This window comes from Vipera ursinii (genome assembly GCF_947247035.1).
Source record: "Vipera ursinii genome assembly, chromosome: 1".
Lineage (NCBI taxonomy): Eukaryota > Metazoa > Chordata > Lepidosauria > Squamata > Viperidae > Vipera > Vipera ursinii.
In genome coordinates, this window is record NC_139512.1 from 12,401,076 (window position 1) to 12,422,777 (window position 21,702).

Sequence of the window (21,702 nt, forward strand, 5' to 3'; positions counted from 1 at the left end):
TTGGGGACTATAGTAACCTGTATGCTAAATTGGGTTAGTGTTAAACAAAAAAACAACTCTAGCTAAGGGGTCTTCAAACTTGGCCCTTTTATGACTTGTGGACTTCAACTCCCAGAATACTTCAGCCAGCGTGAGGGAACTATAACCCTTTTCTGACTTGTGGACTTCAACTCCCAGAATACTTCAGCCAGCGTGAGGGAACTATAACCCTTTTCTGACTTGTGGACTTCAACTCCCAGAATACTTCAGCCAGCGTGAGGGAACTATAACCCTTTTATGACTTGTGGACTTCAACTCCCAGAATACTTCAGCCAGCGTGAGGGAACTATAACCCTTTTATGACTTGTGGACTTCAACTCCCAGAATTCCTGAGCCAGGCTGGCTGAGGAATTCTGGGAGTTGAAGTTCACAAGTCATAAAAGGACCCAGTTTGAAGACCCCTGCAGCTAGCTGGTCATTTTGTTTCAGGAATCCAACCTGTTTACAGGATGGCTGGGGAATTCTGGGAATTGAAGTCCAGATCTCTTCAAGCTGCCAAAGGTTCAGAAACACTGAATTGGGGATATTGTCTAAATACAGAAAGCAGGAGTTAATTTGGTAAGCAATTAAATTAGTCACCAGGGAAGTGTGTTGCCTGAACAAGCAAGGATCTGAAGCATACAGACATACAAGTACAGATGCTTTTTTTTTAATCCATGCCTTTTAGGAGCGGATAATGTTTGGTATCCCCTTCATGGATTACTGCCTTGTCGTGGCGAAGGGGCTTGCGTAATTCAATGAAGCTATGAGCTATGCCGTGCAGGGCCACCCAAGACGGACAGGTCATAGCAGAGAGTTCTGACAAAACGTGATCCACTGGAGAAGGAAATGGCAACCCACTCCAGTATCTTTGCCATGAAAACCCTATGGACAGTACCAAAAGGCAAAACGATATGACGCTGGAAGATGAGCCCCTCAGGTTGGAAGGCGTCCAATATGCTACTGGGGAAGAGCAGAGGGCTAGTACTAGTAGCACCAGAAAGAATGAAGCGACTGGGCCAAATCCGAAAGGACGCTCAGCTGTGGATATGTCTGGTGGTGAAAGGAAAGTCCGATGCTGTAAAGATTTTTTCTCCATAGGAACCTGGAATGTAAGATCCATGATGCAAAAATGGGCATGATAAAGGACCAAAATGGCAGGGACCTAACAGAGGCAGAAGAGATTAAGAAGAGGTGGCAAAATTACACAGAAGAACTATACAAGAATGAGCTTAACGTCCCTGATAATCACAATGAGGTGGTCACTGACCTCGAGCCAGACATCCTAGAATGTGAAGTGAAGTGGGCCTTAGAAAAGCTGAGCAACAACAAAGCTAGTGGAGGTGACAGTATTCCAGCTGAGCTATTCAAAATCTTAAAAGACGATGCAGTAAAAGTGCTACACTCAATTTGCCAGCAAATTTGGAAAACTCAACAGTGGCCACAGGATTGGAAAAGATCAGTTTACATTCCAATTCCAAAGAAAGGCAGTTCTAAAGAATGTTCAAACTATCGCACCATTGCTCTCATTTCTCATGCTAGTAAAGTTATGCTTAAAATTCTACAAGCTAGACTACAGCAGTATGTGGATTGAGAACTACCAGACGTACAGGCAGGATTTCAAAGAGGCAGAGGAACTAGAGATCAAATTGCTAACATACGCTGGATCATGGAGAAAGCTAGAGAGTTCCAGAAAAACATCTACTACTTCTGCTTCATTGACTATGCTAAAGCCTTTGATTGTGTGGATCATAACAAACTCTGGCAAGTCCTTAAAGAGATGGGCATACCAGACCATCTTATTTGTCTCTTGAGAAATCTATATGCGGGCCAAGAAGCAACAGTGAGAACTGGACACGGAACCACTGATTGATTCAAAATTGGGAAAGGAGTCCGGCAAGGCTGTATACTGTCGCCTTGCCTATTTAACTTATATGCGGAGCACATCATGAGAAAGGCAGGGCTAGATGAATCAAAAGTTGGAATTAAGATTGCCGGAAGAAACATCAACAACCTAAGATATGCAGATGATACCACTCTAATGGCAGAAAGTGAAGAAGAACTAAAGAGCCTCTTGTTGCGGGTGAAGAAGGAGAGTGCAAAACTTGGGTTGAAACTAAACATTAAGAAAACCAAGATCATGGCATCTGGCCCTCTCAATTCCTGGCAAATAGATGGGGAAGAAATGGAGGTAGTGACAGATTTTATTTTCCTGGGCTCCAAGATCACTGCAGATGGGGACTGTAGCCAAGAAATTAAAAGACGCTTGCTCCTGGGGAGGAAAGCCATGGCAAATCTAGACAGCACACTAAAAAGCAGAGACATCACCCTGTCAACAAAAGTGCGTATAGTCAAGGCTATGGTCTTCCCAGTTGCAATGTATGGCAGTGAAAGCTGGACCATAAGAAAGGCTGAGCGTCAAAGAATTGAAGCCTTTGAACTATGGTGTTGGAGAAGACTCCTGCGAGTTCCTTGGACTGCAAGGCGATCAAACCGGTCAGTCCTAGAGGAGATCAACCCTGACTGCTCTTTAGAAGGCCAGATCCTGAAGCTAAAACTCAAATACTTTGGCCACCTAATGAGAAGGAAGGACTCATTGGAGAAGAGCCTAATGCTGGGAAAGATTGAGGGCAATAGAAGAAGGGGACGACAGAGAATGAGGTGGCTGGATGGAGTCATTGAAGCAGTAGGCATGAGCGTAGATGGACTCCAGAAGATGGTAGAGGACAGGAAGGCCTGGAGGAACATTGTCCATAGGGTCGCGATGGGTCGGACACGACTTCGCAACTAACAACAACAAAATGTTTGGTATGGACATTGAGTTGGATATCAGTATAACGGTATTTTGGTTTTTTTGCTTGACCTTGTGCCTGGAGTCCTTCGCAATTGGGATAGGTTATAAATATGGGGAAAGAATAAATAAAATAACAGAATAAGAGAGTATCAGAATTGGAAGAGACCATGGAGGTCTTCTAGTCCAACCCCCTGCTCACGCAAAAGACTTTAAAGGTAAAGGTAAAGGTTCCCCCGCACATGCGTGCTAGTCGTTTCCGACTCTAGGGGCCGGTGTTCATCTCCGTTTCAAAGCCGAAGAGCCAGCGCTTGTCCAAGGACGTCTCCGTGGTCATGTGGCCGGCATGACTAGATGCCAAAGGCGCACGGAACGCTGTTACCTTCCCACCGGAGTGGTCCCTATTTTTCTACTTGCATTTTTACGTGCTTTCGAACTGCTAGGTTGGCAGAAGCTGGGACAAGTAACAGGCGCTCACTCTGCTACACGGCACTCGCGATTCGACCCGCCAAACTGCCGACCTTCTGATCAACAAGCTCAGCATCCTAACCCACTGAGCCACCGCGTCCCTCAAAAGGTCTTACCCTATTTCAAATAACTGGCTGTCCAGTCTCTTCTTAAAAACCTCTAGTATTGCAGCACCCACAACATCTGGAGGCAGGTTGTTCTACAGGTTAACTGTTCTCACTTCAGGATGTTTCTCCTTCATTCTAGGTGGCTTCTCTCCTGGATCAGTTTCCATCCGTTGCTTTTTGTTCTGCCTTCAGGTGCTTTGGAGAACAGCTTGACTCCCTCTTCTTTGGGGCAGCCCGTGAGATACTGGAAGACTGCCATCATGTCACCCCAGTCCTTCTTTTCATTAAACTAGACATACCCAAATCCTGCGACCGCTCTTCGTACGTTGTAGCCTCCATTCCCCATATCGCTTCCGCTGCTCTTCTCTGTACTCTAAGCATCTTTTTTACATGGTGGCGACCAAAACTGGATGCAGGATATTCCAATATTCCACTCTTGCCAAGGCAATATAAAGTAGTCCTGACGCTTCACGTGGTCTTGATAACTTCCACGTCTTGTCTGACCTTCCCAGTCTAGAATTTCTAAGTGGCCTCCTCTCCCAGCCCTAACAAAACAAGGGAGGGTTTGTTCCTCCTTAGGGGTTTTTTTTAACAAGTAAACATGGTCAGCTAGTTAAAAGTGAATCCACGTTTCCAGGAAGGAGGAGCATCAGAATGCGGGGACGTCCTGCTGGTGGATCGCCAATGTTCCAGAACGGTGGCGCTCAACTCACCATTGGCAGAAGCTAAGGCTAAGGTGGTCTTCCTGGAAGAGAACATCTCCACAAATATTCAGGGATTTCTCTGCCACCCACGCTCTGTCTCTTATGTGTCCAGCAGCCAATTTCACTGCATCACGAGCTGATGTCACAAAGCTTCTTCATTCAAGCCCCATCCTCTCCAAGAGGTCTTGGGTCTTGACGGCTCCTAGAAAAGGACCAGTTCCTGAGCGGTGTGCCCATCCATGTCGGTGGTGAAATCCATTGAGCTGGTGATACCCAAGGAAGTGTACGTGGCAGGCTCGACCGTGGCAGGGCAGCTGATTCTCAGTCTTCACAGCACGCTGGTGGACCCTCTGCTGAAGGTTGAGCTCATTGGGAGAGGCTACCTGGAGTGGACCGAAGAGGCCCACTTGGACAAGGACTATACCCAGCAAGCCAGCTGCGTCAACAAGGCGGACTACGTTCACAAGACGAAAACATTCAAGATTGAACGTGAGGCTGCTTAACTGGGATTGCCCTGAGGCAATTAAGCAGAAAGGGGCTAGAGGGGGGGGTCGGTCTTCCTGGGGGTGGGAGGGAGGAGGAGGACCAACTTATCATGTTTTTAACAAACCACAGCATTTCCCAAGGCTATACAAATTAAATAAAATAAAACTTGAAACTTGAAACTTGAAACTTTCAGATTTCAACTGCAGGCATGAGGATGACCATTAGGTGGCAGCAAAGAGGTTGATCATCTCTTTGTCCCCACCTATTGAAGGCAGCTCTGTCAGCCTTACGGTTTCCGGCTTTGTGAACTCCAGTTCCCAGGATTCTCCGCAATGGCCCTTTTAGCTGGAGACTTCTGGGAGTTGAAGTCCATTCCTATGGATATCCCAAATTGGGAGAGGCCGTACCACATTTTGCATTTATTTCCCCATCCCTTCCTATCTAACTTCCCTTGGCAGCAGAAACTCAGATGCTCAGGCAGGTTTTAATCCTCCTGGTTTACCCCAAGCCCTGATTGCCATGCTCTAACTTACTGGTTGAGTTCCCACATCATGTCATGACAGGAAAACAGTAGCTAGATTCTCACGGCACAGTACAGGAAAGTTTTTTTTTTTTTACTTTTCAAAGATATGCTCAGCTTCAAGAGTTGCAGACATCTGAAGTTGGAATCAGAAGTTAGGCTTAAGATACAGGAGGATCTTGACAGACGTGAATATTGGGCGCTATCTAACAAAATGAAATTCAATGGTGAAAAAAGTAAGGCTCTACAAATAGGCAAGAAAGACCAAATGCAGAAGTATAGTAGTATAGGTGGTACCTTGCTCAGTAGTAGCAACTGTGAGAGGGATCTCGGAGTCCTAGTAGACAATCATTTAAATATGAGCCAGCCGTGTGCTGCAGCTGCCAAAAAAGTCAACACAGTTCTAGGCTGCATTAACAGAGGGATAGAATAAAGATCAAGTGAAGTACTAATACCACTTTACAATGTCTTGGGAAGGCCACACTTGGAATACTGCATCCAGTTTTCGTCAACACGATGTAAAAAAGATGTTGAGACTCTAGAAAGGGTGCAGAGAAGAGCAACAAAGATGATCAGGGGACTGGAGGCTAAAACATACAAGGAACAGTTGCTGGAATTGGGTCTGTCTAGTTTACTGCTAAGTTTGTAAGCCGCCCTGAGTCTTCGGAGAAGGGCGGGATATAAATGGAATAAAAATAATAATAATAAAAAATAATAAGAGAAGGACAAGGGGGGGACATGATAGCAGTCTTCCAATATCTCAGGGGCTGCCCCAAAGAAGAGGGAGTCAAGCTATTCTCCAAAGCACCTGAAGGCAGGACAAGAAGCGACGGATGAAAACTAACCAAGGAGAGAAGCAACCTAGAACTAAGGAGAAATTTCCTGACGGGTTAGAACAATTAACCAGTGGAACCACCTGCCTCCACAAGTTGTGAATGCTCCAACACTGGAAGTTTTTAAGAAGAGACTGGGGAGCCATTTGTCTGAAATGGTATAGGGTTTCCTGCCTGAGCAGGGGGCTGGACTAGATGACCTCCCATGTCCCTTCCAACTTTATTATTATTATTAAATGTTCGTAAGTCGAGAAATAGCTGTACACAAAACTGTGTTATATATGCTCAAAAAAAAGGATTTTTCTCTCTCTGCTGCTTCTGGCGTCCCACGCAGGCAAGGAAGAGCGTGTCTCCTGCCCCACTGCCTCTTAATTCTTTCCCTACAGCTCCTCCACCCCAATGAGAAATATATCCTAATGTCTCTTATCTCCACCATTATATAATTTCCTGTTCGTTGGGAGCCTCAGGTGGTATTAGGATAATTATATACCTCCTGCTGCTACATAAACTTGGCTGGCATGTCTCTTTTTCTCCCTTGGATGCAATCTTCCCCATGGCCTGCAATTTATTAAAAATATAGTTTCTTCTCATGGCAATATTAGGAAAGGCTGTACTAGATTAGCCCAACTTTCTCTCGCAAGGGGCCCTCCAGATATGCCCCCGTTCGTTTCTCCTAATTTCCCTAATCCTAGTTGGGAATTTTAAGACCTCACCTACAGAGGAGAGATTTTTTATTTTTAAATAAGTCCCTTTGATTTCACTCCTTTTTTTAAAAAAAAAAAGCTGGTTTTTCTTTTTTGGGTGATTAATGCAATGAAACGTGTCGTTCCGTCTTCGTTCGAATTTTGCACCTCACCTTGGAAGCTGCTGGAAAATGGAGGAAACCTAGCAGAGGTGGCTAAATTGACCGTTTTGATAAAAGAAAAGAATATAAGTACTTTTGTTTCCACTTGGAAACCGCTTCTGGACTTTGTGCTTGAGGTGGACCAAAAAAAAAATATAGACACTCTGATTTTGGGTTTTGCTGATTAGATTGATTTTTTGATATAGAAATATAGACTAAAACATACGAATAACGGCTGCAGGGTTTGGGTTTGGCTAGTCTACAGAAAAGAAGAAGCAGGGGAGACAGGATAGACGTGTTCCAGTATTTGGGGGGCTGCCACAATGAAGGCGGCGTGTCAAATTATTCTCCAAAGCCCCAGAGGGAAGGATGAGAAACAGTGTTTGGAAAATGATCAGAGAGATAAGCAACCTGGAATTAAGGAGAAATTTCCTGACAGTGAGGACAATTAACCAGTGGAACAGCTTGCCACCAGAAATTGTGGGCGCTCCATCACTGGAAATTTTTAAGAAGAGACTAGACATTCACCTGTCTGAGATGGTATAGGTTCTCCTGCTTGAGCAGGGGGCTGGACTAGAAGACCTCCAAGGTCCCTCCCAGCATTATTCTATTCTGTTCTGTTCTACATTCTACATTCTATTTTATGTTCTATTCTATTTTATTCTGTTCTATTTTCTACTCTATAAATCTATTCTATATTCTATTCTATCCTGTTCTATTTTCTATTCTATATTCTATTCTCTTCTACTCTCTATTCTATTCTATTTTCTATTCTATCCTATTTTCTGTTCTATTCTAAATGGCTAGTTCATATGCAGTGCTTTTTTTGTAAAAGAAAAAGGTGCCGGAACTCACACACGTCACACAACCCGCCTTGCCTACCCTACAAGGTTCCATCCAAAAAAGGTGCCAGAACTCCGTTCTGAGCGTTCTATGAGAAAAAAAGCCCTGGTTCATAGGTAAAGGTAAAGGTTCCCCCGCACACGCGTGCTAGTCGTTTCCGACTCTAGGGGCCGGTGCTCATCTCCGTTTCAAAGCCGAAGAGCCAGCGCTTGTCCGAGGACGTCTCCGTGGTCACGTGGCCGGCATGACTAGACGCCAAAGGCGCACGGAACGCTGTTACCTTCCCACCGGAGTGGTCCCTGTTTTTCTACTTGCATTTTTACGTGCTTTCGAACTGCTAGGTTGGCAGAAGCTGGGACGAGTAACAGGCACTCACTCTGCTACGCGGCACTCGGGATTCGACCCGCCAAACGGCCGACCTTCTGATCGACAAGCTCAGTGTCCTAACCCACTGAGCCACCGCGTCCCTGGTTCATACTACCACCGCGTCCCTGGTTCATACTACCACCACGTCCCTGGTTCATACTACCACCGCGTCCCTGGTTCATACTACCACAGAAATGTGAAAAGTTGCGATTTGATCTTAATGCCTTATTTTGCTGCAACAGAGGGAGTCGGAAGTCAAAGCCTTTTTTTTCCTCCCCCCCCTTTCCCCCACTTCTCTTTTTCCCCCCTTTTCCTTATCGTTGTTCCTTACTATTTGCTTTTGTATTTTGGTATGTTATGTTAGAAATGAATAAAAAAATCATAATCAGAGGAAGCTGCTGGAAAATTAACACACACACACACACACACACCCCAATGGATTTCTTTGCCTACAAGCAAAGAAGGAGGAAATGAGATATTATTATTATTATTATTATTATTATTATTATTATTATTATTATTATTATTATTATTATTATTGCTTTGCAGATAACTGGCTGGGCCCGGGTGTGCACAAATTTGATTTTGACTTCGTCTTGCCTCCGAGCATCCCATCAACTTTCACCAGCCGAGTGGGAAGAATTAGCTACTTCCTCCAAGCACTCTGTGCCACGCGAGAACTTATCCTTGGCAAGCAGAAAAAGTATATTTTGGTTCAAGGGATTTCGCTGTACAGCCAGGACACGGTGCAGTCCAAGGTATAGGGAGTCCTCGATTTACAACCGTTCATTTAGCGACCGAAGTTACAATGACACTGAAAAAAGTGACCGGTGACTGTTTTTTCACACTTATGACCATTGCAGCATACCCTTTTGGTCACATGATCAAAATTCAGACGTTGGGCCTCTGACTCGTATTTATGGCAGTCGCTGTGTCCCCGGGGGTCACGTGCTCCCCTTTTGCGACCCTCCAACAAGCAAAGTCCATGGGGGAAGCCAGATTCTCTTCACAACGGTATTACTAATTTAACAGCCGCGATGATTCACTTAACGACGGTGGCAAGAAAGGTCGTAAAAGCGTGCAAAAAACAATCAGTTAACAGATGTCTCACTTAGTAACAGAAATTTTGGGCTCGCTTCTGGTCGTCAGGTGTAATTTAAAGTAGAACGGCCTTCTCTGACAATAAAAGTTGGGACGTGAATTTTCATTGCTAAGCCAGCCTGCTTTTACAACCTTTTTTGATATGGTTGTTAAGCGAATCACTGCAGTTGTTAAATAAATGACATGGTCATTAAATGAATCCAGCTTTCCCCGTTTGACTTTGCTTGTCAGAAGCCAGCTGCCAAGGGTCGCATATGGTAATCACAGCCCCTGGAATAAGTACATACCTAAGGCGGGACTAGAACTCACCGTCTCCTGGGGATTGGCCCAAAGTCACCGAGCCAGCTTTCATGCATAAAGTGGGACTAGAACTCACCGTCTCCTGGTGATTGGGCCAAAGTCACCCAGCCAGCTTTCATGCCTAAAGCGGGACTAGTACTCACCGTCTCCTGGGGATTGGCCCAAAGTCACCGAGCCGGCTTTCCTATCTAAGGCGGGACTAGAACTCACTGTCTCCTGGGGATTGGCCCAAGGTCACCGAGCCGGCTTTCATGCCTAAAGTGGGACTAGAACTCACCGTCTCCTGGTGATTGGCATAAGGTCACCCAGCCAGCTTTCATGCCTAAAGCGGGACTAGTACTCACCATCTCCTGGGGATTGGCCCAAAGTCACCCAGCCGGCTTTCCTATCTAAGGCGGGACTAGAACTCACTGTCTCCTGGTGATTGGCCCAAAGTCACCCGGCCGGCTTTCCTATCTAAGGCGGGACTAGTACTCACCGTCTCCTGGGGATTGGCCCAAAGTCACCCAGCCGGCTTTCCCATCTAAGGCGGGACTAGAACTCACTGTCTCCTGAGGATTGGCCCAAAGTCACCCAGCCGGCTTTCGTGCCTAACAGCTTTGCCTCCAGAAATTGTGGGTGCTCCATCCCTGGAGGTTTTAAAGAAGAGGCTAGACCAGTGATGGCGAACCTTTTAGAGACCGAGTGCCCAAACTGCAACCCAAAACCCACTTATGTATCATCGGGTACCAGGTGGGAGTGGCTCACTGGGTGGGTGTGACTCACTGGGTGGGCATGGCTCATTGGATGGGTGTGGCTTATTGGGTGGGCATGGCTGCATTGGTAATGGCAGACTGGCTGGCACTAAAAAGTTCAATCAATCCGTTCCAACTTTGTGAGATCTTTTTTTTCCCCCACAAGAAGTTGAAATTCATTGATTGATTGAACCTTTTTTTTTTGTGGCGGCGGAGGCCTAAAGCGAAAAGATTTTATAAAACCCAGCCAAAGGCCTAGGACTGGGGCGATGGTGCACGTGCCCACAGAGAGGGCTCTGCATGCCACCTGTGGCACCGATGCCATAGGTTCGCCACCATGGGGCTAGACAGTCACTTGTCTGAGATGGTAGAGGGCCTCCTGCTTCAGCAGGGGGCTGGACTAGAAGACCTCCAAGGTCCCTTCCGACTCTCTGTTATGCCGTTCGCCTTATTCTCACCCAGTTCTCCTCAGCTTCCTTCAATAGTGCCTTTCCTCCTTCCCATCTTTCAGTACCCGTTGGTGGTCGAAGTTCAGAAGATCCTGGCTTACAACTGTTGTCTCAGGAGCGCCCCCATCACCCTGCGCATGTCGCTAAGCAAGAGCCTCTACCTTCCGGGCGACAACATCAGCTTCACTACCGAAATCACCAACCCGATGGGCAAGTCCATCCGGAAGGTGGTTTTCACCCTCGACTCAGTGGTCCTCTACAAAGCTTTCAACTTCCGAGCGGAGCCCCGGACGTTAGAGCAGCACGAAGAGATGATGCGGCTGGAGTCGAGCATCGAGCGAGGCCCTTGCGAGTTCACCAAGATTCACAGCACCCTCTGCTTGCCCAAAGTGATGCCCGTCACCAGCACCCAAAAGTCCGACGACATCATGGAGATCGGCTACGAGCTGACGGGGGCGGTCCACTTCCCCTGGTGCCTGAACAGGGTGGTGGCCAAGATCCCCATCGTGGTCAGAAACGAAGCCACGGTGCTACCGGAATAAATGAGGGAAGGCCGGACCCTGAACCCTCGGCCGTCTTCACCCAAATAGCTGGATATAGTTTTCAAAATGGATCCCGTTCTCCATTCCCGCCTCCTGACTCATTAAATGCTCGCGCTACGTTTCCATTTCCGAGACTCCTTGTCCACTTGGCTGGGTTGTGCAGGTTGTCCTCGGCTTACAACCGTCATGGAACCCAGCCTGTTACGATCGTAGGTTGCGATGGTCATAAAATGGGTCGTTGTGCGATCAGTCTGATCTTACGGCTTTGTTCCAGAGTGGTCATTAAGTGAGCCACCACGGTCTACAGTCTTTACGTGGAACCCGTTGTTTGCCATGCAGCATTTGTGCTGGACGCGAGGTAGTCCCAAATTGACAACCATTCATTTGGTGGCCATTCGACACTAAATGAAAAAAGTGACTTATGACCGTTTTTCACACTTACGACCACCGCAGAGTCCCCAGGGTCAGGTGATCAACATTCAGACGCATGGCAACTGATTCCTATTTACGATGGTTGCAGTGTCCTTGGGGGGGGGTCACGGGATCCCCTTTTGTGGCCTTCTGACAAGCAAAGTCAACGGGGAAAGCCCGATTTGCTTAGCGACCATGTTGTTAACAACAGCAGTGATTCACTGTAGTAGGAAAGCTGGCAAAATGGGGCAAAATGCACTTAGCAACTGTCTCACTTAGCAAAAGAAGTGTCGGGCTCAATCGTGGTCGTAACCCGAGTACTATTTGTCAGTTTCAGGCAAAAATGTCATAACAAGGCCACAAATCTGGGGTGCTGCGAATGGCTATAGATGGAGGTCGGTCATCAACTGGCCAAAATATGGTCACATGGTTGTGGGGGAGCTTGGACAATAGATCCAGGGCCTAGGTTTTAATGAAGAGAAGGACGAGGGGGCACATGATAGCAGCGTTCCAGTATCTCAGGGGCTGCCCCAAAGAAGAGGGAGTCAAGCTCTTCTCCAAAGCGCCCGAAGGCAGGACAAGAAGCAACGGATGGAAATTCATCAAGGAGAGAGGCAACCTGGAACTAAGGAGACATTTCCTGACAGAACAATTAATCAGTCGAATTGCTTGCCTCCAGAAATCACATGTGCTCCATAACTGGGGGGGTTTTAAGAAGAGATTAGACAAGCATTTGGCTGAAATCATGTATGGCTTCCTGCTGGACTAGAAGACCTCCAAGGTCTCTTCCAACTCTGTTATTCTGAGAACAATTAACAAGCAGAACAGTTTCCCTTTAGAAGTTGTGGGTCCTCCATCACTGGAGGCTTTTGAGAAGAAGCTGGACAGCCATTTGTTCAGAATGGTATAGCGCAGGGCTAGGTCACCTTGGCTCGTTTATGACTCGTGGACTTCAACTCCCAGAGTTCCTGAGCCAGCCTGGCTCAGCTTGGAAACCTCTCCCTTTCCCCTCAGTGTGGCTGGCTCAGGAATTCTGGGAGTTGAAGTCCACGAGTCATAAAGTGGCCTAGGCCAGGGGTAGGCAAGCTTGGCTCTTTTATGACTCGTGGACTTCAAGTCCCAGAATTCCTGAGCCAGCATGGCTCAGCTTGGAAACCTCTCCCTTTCCCCTCAGAATGGCTGGCTCAGGAATTCTGGGAGTTGAAGTCCATGAGTCATAAAAGAGCCAAGGTTGCCTACCCCTGGTACAGAGCTTCCTGCCTGAGCAGGGAGTTGGACTAGATGACCTCCAAGGTCCCATCCAGCCTTATTATTATTAAATACTTTTTTGGGGAGGGGGGTGATCCACTGTACTGTCTAACCATCACTAAGTCATAGGTTGAGGACCTACCTGTATGGAGTTTCCAATCTTTTTTTTAAATATATATATATATATAAATACAGAGAGTCCTCGCCTTACAACCACAATTCAGCCCCAAATTTCCACTGCTTAAGCGAGACGTTTGTTAAGTTAAAAAAAAAAGGCCCCATATTATCACCTTTCTGGCCACAGTTGTGAAGGGAATCATTGCAGTTGTTCAATGAGCGACACGGCCGTGAAGCGAATTTGGCTTCCCCGTGGAGTTTCCTAGTCGGGAGGTCGCCAAAGGAGATCACGTGACACACACACACCCTCCGAGAGGCTGCAACTGTCATAAATATGAGCCAGCTGCCAAGCATCTGAATTCTGATAATATGACCGTGAGGGGCATGCTGGGGCAGTCATAAGTGTTCAAAAATGTCATCAGTCACTTTTTCCAGTGCCATCACAACCTCGGTCACTAAACCAACTGTTGTAAGTCGAGGACTCCCCATACGTTGGTTTGCACTGTGTCCTTGCTGTACAGCGAAGTCCCTTGAACCAAGATATACTTTGGTTTGCTCACTAAAGAAACTGTTATAAATTGAGGTTCACAGGGCTTTTCAACCTTTTCACCCACTGTACCACTTTTAGGATACGGCAACATCCGAGGACCACCAGTCGCCTAGCAAGGTGTCAAAAACTTGATGACCAAAAAAAAAAAGGGAAAAAAGTGATGAAGTACAGGTAGTCCTCGACTTACAACAGTTCGCTTAGTGACATTCGAAGTTACAATGGCACTGAAAAAAGTGCCCCCCAAGCCACAGCCGAGCAAGACACCTGCCCGCCCGCCCAGCGGCGCTCTTCCTCCTGTCCGAGGTTTTCATCGTTGTGAGCATTTCTGTTGAGGATTGGCAGCGGGGGTGGGGTGGGGGGGTGTTTGGTTTTTATTCCCCCCCCCCTTTGCTGGGTGGTTGCAGCAGGTTTTGGTCACTTCACATGACCCTGGGACACTGTGACCGTCATAAATAGGAATCAGTTGCCAAGCATCTGAATGTAAATCACAAGACCCTGGAGATGCTGCAACATTCCAGCTGATCGGCGCTTCTTCTGGGCTCAGCGGAAGCACCGGGATCAGTGCCAGTCTCCAGCTGGATCCTGGTGCTGATCCTGGCGCTTCCTCTGAGCCCTGACAGCCCTGCAGCTCCAGCCGTCTCTCACTCAAGCTTGTGTGGTGCTGCCACCGGTTCAGCTCATTCCCCTCCCCCGCTACCACTTTCCTAGGATGGTCACGTACCACCTGCCGGGTGCCAATGTACCCCAGGTGGTACCCGTACCACTGGTTGTTGAAAAGCCCTGGACTAGAAGACCTCCAAGGTCCCTTCCAGCTTCTATTCTATTCTATTCTATTCTATTCGATTCTATTCTATTCTATTCTATTCTATTCTATTCTATTCTATTCTATTCTATTCTATTCTATTCTATTCTATTCTATTCTATTCTATTCTATTCTATTCTATTCCATTCCATTCCATTCCATTCCATTCCATTCTATTCTCAATAAAGAATTCTATTCTGTTCTATTCTGTTCTGTTCTGTTCTGTTCTATTCTATTCTATTCTATTCTATTCTATTCTATTCTATTCTATTCTATTCTATTCTATTCTATTCCATTCCATTCCATTCCATTCCATTCCATTCTATTCTCAATAAAGAATTCTATTCTGTTCTATTCTGTTCTGTTCTGTTCTATTCTATTCTATTCTATTCTATTCTATTCTATTCTATTCTATTCTATTCTATTCTATTCTATTCTATTCTATTCTATTCTACTCCACTCCACTCCATTCTATTCTCAATAAAGAATTCTATTCTATTCTATTCTATTCTATTCTATTCTATTCTATTCTATTCTATTCTATTCTATTCTATTCTATTCTATTCTATTCTATTCTATTCTATTCCATTCCATTCCATTCCATTCCATTCCATTCTATTCTCAATAAAGAATTCTATTCTGTTCTATTCTGTTCTGTTCTGTTCTATTCTATTCTATTCTATTCTATTCTATTCTATTCTATTCTATTCTATTCTATTCTATTCTATTCTATTCTATTCTATTCTATTCTATTCTATTCCATTCCATTCCATTCCATACTATTCTCAATAAAGAATTCTATTCTATTCTATTCTATTCTATTCTATTCTATTCTATTCTATTCTATTCTATTCTATTCTATTCTATTCTATTCCATTCCATTCCATTCCATACTATTCTCAATAAAGAATTCTATTCTATTCTATTCTATTCTATTCTATTCTATTCTATTCTATTCTATTCTATTCTATTCTATTCCATTCCATTCCATTCCATTCCATTCCATACTATTCTCAATAAAGAATTCTATTCTATTCTATTCTATTCTATTCTATTCTATTCTATTCTATTCTATTCTATTCTATTCTATTCTATTCTATTCTATTCTATTCTATTCTACTCCACTCCACTCCATTCTATTCTCAATAAAGAATTCTATTCTATTCTATTCTATTCTATTCTATTCTATTCTATTCTATTCTATTCTATTCTATTCTATTCTATTCTATTCTATTCTATTCTATTCTATTCTATTCCATTCCATTCCATTCCATTCCATTCCATTCTATTCTCAATAAAGAATTCTGTTCTATTCTATTCTATTCTATTCTATTCTATTCTATTCTATTCTATTCTATTCTATTCTATTCTATTCTATTCTATTCTATTCTATTCTATTCCGTCTTGCATTTTTAATCCAGAGCCATACTTTTCAGCTGTTTGAAGATGAGTCCACATGTCTTCCATTGGTTGAGGTTAAGAAACCGGATCTCCCTGATGGCACCTAGCAGGACCAGATTCCCTTTGACCTACTTCCAAAACTTGCAGCATCTCTGTGTAGGCTTGACATGTCAAGTTGCTCTACCTGTGCTTTCACCATCTCCACCCCTGCACTGATCCCTCATTGGCCCAAACCAGAGGAAGGCGACTCCTTGCTCTGCCTCAGTTTCACCTACTTAAAAACTCCCTGTGTAAACAAGCCACATTTGACCAGGAGTTTGTCTACAGCCATCTGGAAAGGACCGTCAACCGATCACAAGACCAGGTAATTTACTGCAATGGATTGTGTTGGTACCGCCCTTTGTGTGTCCTCAAGTTTCGGCAACTTTTAGCTGCTAGAGTCCCCAGAATGGTTTGAACGCAACGAAGAGCCTTGAGCGAATCAGATTGAATTAGATAGATGCCACCACGTGCAGAAAAGGGGAGCTTACAAGGGCCTGTAAACCATGAGTAAAGATCTCCAGATCTTGGCTTCTGCTCGAACTATTTAACCTCAGAGGTTAAATGGCATTTTGAGGAACGTAGTTATGATGCTCGAACTCAGATCCGGTGCTCAGATGCCTGGATCCTGCAACCTGGAAATTCCCTAAACTCTTTTTTTATTATTATTCTTCAATTTATAAAAAATCCATACAGGTAGTCCTCAACTTAGGACCACAACTGGGCCCCAGAATTTTTATTGCTAAGTGAGACATTTCTTAAATGAGTTTTCTTGCATTTTACGACTTTTCTTTGCCGCAAGTTGTTAAAACGGTAACCGGGTTGTTAAGGGAATCTGGCTTCTTCCCCATGGACTTTGCTTGTCAGAAGTTTGCAAAAGGGGATCACGTGACCCTGGCCGTCATAAAGAGGAGTCAGTCGCCAGGCATCCAAATTTTGATCACGTGACCGTAGGGATGCTGCGAGCGTGAAAAAACAGTCGGGTCACCTTTTTCAGTGATGTAACTTTGAATGGTTCCTAAGTGAACTGTTGTAAGTTGAGGACTATCTGTATTTTAATGACTTAAATCAGGGGTCCTCAAACTTGGCCACTTTAAGACTTGTGGACTTCAACTCCCAGGATTCCCCAGCCAGCCACAATCCGTCCCCAGCTGGCTGGGGAATCCTGGGAGTTGAAGTCCACAAGTCTTAAAGTGGCCAAGTTTGAGGATCCCTGACTTAAACGAACTGTGTCTTCTGCTTTTTTCTCCTCCTTGAGGAGAGTTCTCCAAAGTGGTCAGTGGCTGACCTCCAAGGATGGCACTGCGGGCAGTGCTCGACTTGCAACTATTCACTTAGTCACCGTCCAAAGTTACAACGGCCCTGGGAAAAAGTGCCTTAAAACCCGGTCCTCACGCCATTCTCACAGCATCCCCAAAGTCATGGGATCGATATTTGGGCACCTGTCGATTCGATTGGCATGTATTTACGATGATTGCAAAATGCCCAGATCACGTGATCGCCATTCGCAACCATTCGCAACCAGACTTCCGAGAAACCAGGTCAGTGGGAGTAGCCGGATTCGTTTAATGACTGCACGATTCACTTAACAACTGCTGAAATTTACATTAAAAAAAAGATTGTAAAATTGGGCAGCATTCACTTAACATCTGTCTTGGTTAACCACAAACATTCTGCTCCCAATTATATTTTAAGTCGAGAACGAGCTGTATCTCGGTATAAGTAGATCAAAACTTGATATACAGACGGTCCTTGACTTCGGATCACAATCCAGCCCCAAATTTCTGTGGCTAAGCACAATTATTAAACGAAATTATTAAACGAATTTTGTCCCCTTTTTACGAGATTTCTTGCGACTGTTGTTAAGTGAATCACTGCAGTTGTTAATGTCAACGCTGCCGACATTGGATATTTTTGCACTGACAACAGATGGAAATGTAGCCATCTTTTTCCCTTTCGCTTTTAGAGTTAGATGATGGTGGGAGGGGGGGACGTGAATGAGAATCCAGCTAGACATAACAACACTAAACCTAGCATGAGAATCAAGGTTATTGGGCCCAGAGCTGATAAAAGAATTGGTGGGCTAGAGAGCTGGAGAGTTAGAGCTGGAACAACCTGCCTCCAGAAGTGGTGAATGCTCCAACACTGGAAGTTTTTAAGAAGAGACTGGACGGCCATTTGTCCAAAATGGTATAGGGTTTCCTGCCTGAGTAGGGGGTTGGACTAGATGACCTCCAAGGTCCCTTCCAACTTTATTATTATTATTATTATAAGCCCGTGCTTCAAGCTAATTGGGGAATGTGATTTATGACTGTTAATTGGAGGAGGGAATTGTGCTTTGACACTATGTGCCCAGGGGAGGGGAATTCAGTTTTTGGCTTTGATTACGTAAGTGCCGACGTTATGCTACTGAAATAAAATATACTTTAAGGTAAACATTGCCTCAAAGTTCTTTTGAAGAGTTTCATCTGTCGGAACCATGACAGTTAAATTAGTAACACGGTTGTTAAGTGAATCTGGCTTCCCCATTGACTTTGCTTGTCAGAAAGTCACCAAAAGGGGATCACATGACACATACCCCGGGGACACTGAAAACCCGTCATAAATACACGCTCGTTGCAAAGTGTCTGGATTTCAATTGTGCGACCGCGGGAATGCTGCCACTGTTTCAGTGCTGTCGTAACTTCAAATGGTCACTAAATGAATGATTGCAAATTGAAGGCATATGTAGACCAGGGGTGTCAAACGTGCTGGCCTGCAGGCTGAATGTGTCATGGGAAAACCGCGCCTGCCCAGTTGCCAGCAATGGGGGGAAAAGTTGCGATATGTCGCGACACGTCGCGTGACGTTGCAAGTTTGACACCCCTGATCTAGACTTAATGGAAACAAATCAATAGCCCAGCCCACCTCACAAGGTTGTTGTTGGGAAAATAGGAGGAGGAATGTTTGTTGGGTATTTTCATTGCCCTGAGTTATTTGTAAAAGTATAAAGTTGGATGACAGAATGATACAAAGATTGACAGATAGATAGATACAGGGTTTTTTTGTCATAGAACTCCCAGAACGGAGTTCCGGCACCTTTTTTGGATGGAACCTTGTAGGGTAGGCAAGGCGGGTTGTATGACATGTGTGAGTTCCGGCACCTTTTTATTTTACAAAAAAAACACTAGATAGATAGATAGATAGATAGATAGATAGATAGATAGATAGATAGATAGATAGATACAGTGGTGGGATTCAAATAGGTGAACAGCTGGTTCTTTGTGTGGGTATGTCGCTTCCGGAAGTCCATTCTGGGCCTGGGCAACAAAAAATTAGCTACCGGTTCTGTCGAAGTGGTGCAAACCAGCTGAATCCCACCGCTAGATAGATAGATTGATAGAGGTAGGTAGGTAGGTAGATAGATAGATAGATAGATAGATAGATAGATAGATAGATAGGCAGGCAGACATAGATAGATAGATAGATAGATAGATAGATAGATAGATAGATAGATAGGTAGGTAGGTAGGTAGGTAGGTAGGCAGGCAGGCAGGCAGGCAGGCAGGCAGGCAGGCATAGGTTGATAGATAGATGATAGATAGATAGATAGATAGATAGATAGATAGATAGATAGATAGATAGATAGACAGACAGACAGACAGACAGACAGACAGACAGACAGACAGTGCTAGCATTTTTCATTTTTCATTTGACTCGGATGACATACGCAATGGGCTTTTCAGAAAATGATTCAGCTGTGAGAGACCAACACTACAAGGAGAGCTGCAAACTTTCGCAACTGATGTGTGTTTGTTGTGTCAAATGCATTTGTTGGGCTTCCAGGACTGCAAAGGTCGCCTGGGATGATTGTGAAGATATTTACGTAGCTTTTCCCAGGTTATAACAGACAAAGTGCCTGATTCTGGATAAGCCAGACAATTTTTATTAATATATTGTAAAAGTTTTGTTAAAAGTCTCCTTCCTACAAGATGGACCATGGTGTCATTGTGTTTTTGAACAAAATTAGCCTTCTGCATTATATTAAAAAGTTCGTCCCTATGACCTGACAAAACTTTGAAAGGTGATGAGCCCGTTACTCATGAGTAAAGCCTTCTCCGAGGTGCATGAGAACAGGAATGCAGGTAGCACACCCCTAGACAGGAGTCGTACTATGGAGTTGAAGCTGAGCGATCCAACGGACGAGCCCCCAGTTGTTGCGTTGGGTGGTTGCGCTGGGTTCTGGCCTCAACTCTTAGAGCCCCGTAACAGGGGTGAGAATTTAGAGGGACCCTCGCAAGGGTGAACACCTTGAATATGGAAGGATCTTGCCCTTTGTCACCGACCCAGTATGCCGGACATTCCGACGGTCACACTTGGGAACTGCGATGACTTCAGGAACAGAGTCCCAGGAGAAACTGAGGCACCAACACAAGTTTGCTCAAGGTGAGGGACCACAGAAGTGCCCGGGGTGGATGTTATGCCCCCAGAACAGCTTTGGAAACCCTCCTTTTATTATGCTGTTTCATTTGGGAGGGGCAAAGTACACATGAGGGAGCAACATATGGAAGGTCAAAGGGAAAACATAACTCATTGTATACAAGAGCAAAAGTCATCACAGGAAACAGTAAAACATAGCTATCTTATACAAATGTTAACAAAGTTGACAAGGGTTGTAAAGCAAGGACAAATACAGGAGACAAAGGTTTATCTCTAAAGACAGGATAAATGGAGCAGGCAGAGGTTTATCACCAGAGGCAGAAATGGAATGTAGGAATGTGACCTTACAATTGCAGATCAAGTAGAAGTGTTAAACTGAGTGCAGGAATGTGACTTAACAATTGCTAATTGGGGAAAAGGCAGAAGTGTTGAACTTTTTTTATATGGGAATCAAAAAAGGTCTTTTGCAGGCAGAGGAAAGCAGATTTTACACTTGCAGAAATATTATCACTGGAGACAGGAAGGGAGAACCTTGTAATTTTTAATATAGGAATAAAAAAGGTCTTTTGTAGGTCTGGGATATCTACACTGATCCAGCAACATTTCCTTTCAAAAATCTATAGTTGGGACAGCAATGTGGCATTGGCTGTGCCTAGGGATAATCTACCTCGAATTATTAATTGCACAACACAATTAACCCAGGAAGTTCACGTTCTTGCTCCCAGCTTCTTTGAGGGACGTCTCCAAGGCACCTGGTTAGCTAAGAAGGAGTCTAGGAGGACCAATTATTATTATTATTTTTGGCTGAAAATGTAAAGCACACAAGTTGAGAGTTACTGGATAAAATCCTCCATGCGTAGGTGCAGTCTACCTTCAATAACTACCTGCTATGGGTGAGCAACCTCAGAATGCTTCCGCCTCACCGCTCAGCTGGATTTTGCAGATCAGATGTACAGTTTGGGCGTGCAGGAATGTTTTGGACCAAGTAATCTGTCACAAGTAATCTGGAATTTGTTGTGAAGTAACCCGTTTTTCCAAACATCCGCCCCCAATTTTTGTCCTGTTAAGCAACTCCACAACACCAGCACGCAAGGTTGCGCATGGCCTTCTTGTGACATCCTCCATTGCGCCATCCCTTCCTTCCACGGGAGAGAGAAGAAGGAAAGATGCCTCCAGAAGAAAGGTGGTGAAATGGAGCGAAGCTCACTGAACAAACGTCTCACTTAGCGACGTCAATTTTGGGGCTGAGTTGTGGTCATAAGTCAAGGACTGCCTGCGGTTGAGGATGAGAAAATAAGAGTTTTCCCCCCACTGGAGAGAGGTCCCATGCAGCAGCTCCAACTTTGATTCACTCACCTGGATGAACATCAGCTGGATGGTTGCTGCGTGGGCAACATGGAGCAGAAACAACTGTCCAACAGGCCACATTGCCCCTCGGCTTCCTCTTGCTCTTTCTCCCTCCCTCACCCTGAGGTCAATTTCAGGAACTTTCCCAGGCAAAAACGGGCTGCGCCAGTTTGTAAACTTCACGAGGGATTTTGCACGCCACCCAATGCTGGCTGTGTCGATCATTGTCCACGGGATTCGGTTTCTATACAGATTGCAATCCC

At 45.0% G+C, this 21,702-nt stretch overlaps 2 protein-coding genes across 3 annotated transcripts in view; both read left to right on the forward strand.

The window, feature by feature from the left end:
* Nucleotides 1-21,702, forward strand: part of TICAM1 (TIR domain containing adaptor molecule 1) — a 232,135-nt gene that overhangs the window by 185,584 nt on the left and 24,849 nt on the right. The gene's annotated exons all lie outside the window — the stretch shown is intronic.
* On the forward strand, nt 4,328-11,106 carry ARRDC5 (arrestin domain containing 5; the record flags this gene model as incomplete). Its single annotated transcript, XM_083350334.1, has 3 exons — nt 4,328-4,577; nt 8,530-8,738; nt 10,627-11,106. 3 exons carry the CDS (start codon nt 4,328-4,330, stop codon nt 11,104-11,106), a joined length of 939 nt encoding a protein of 312 aa, XP_083206460.1.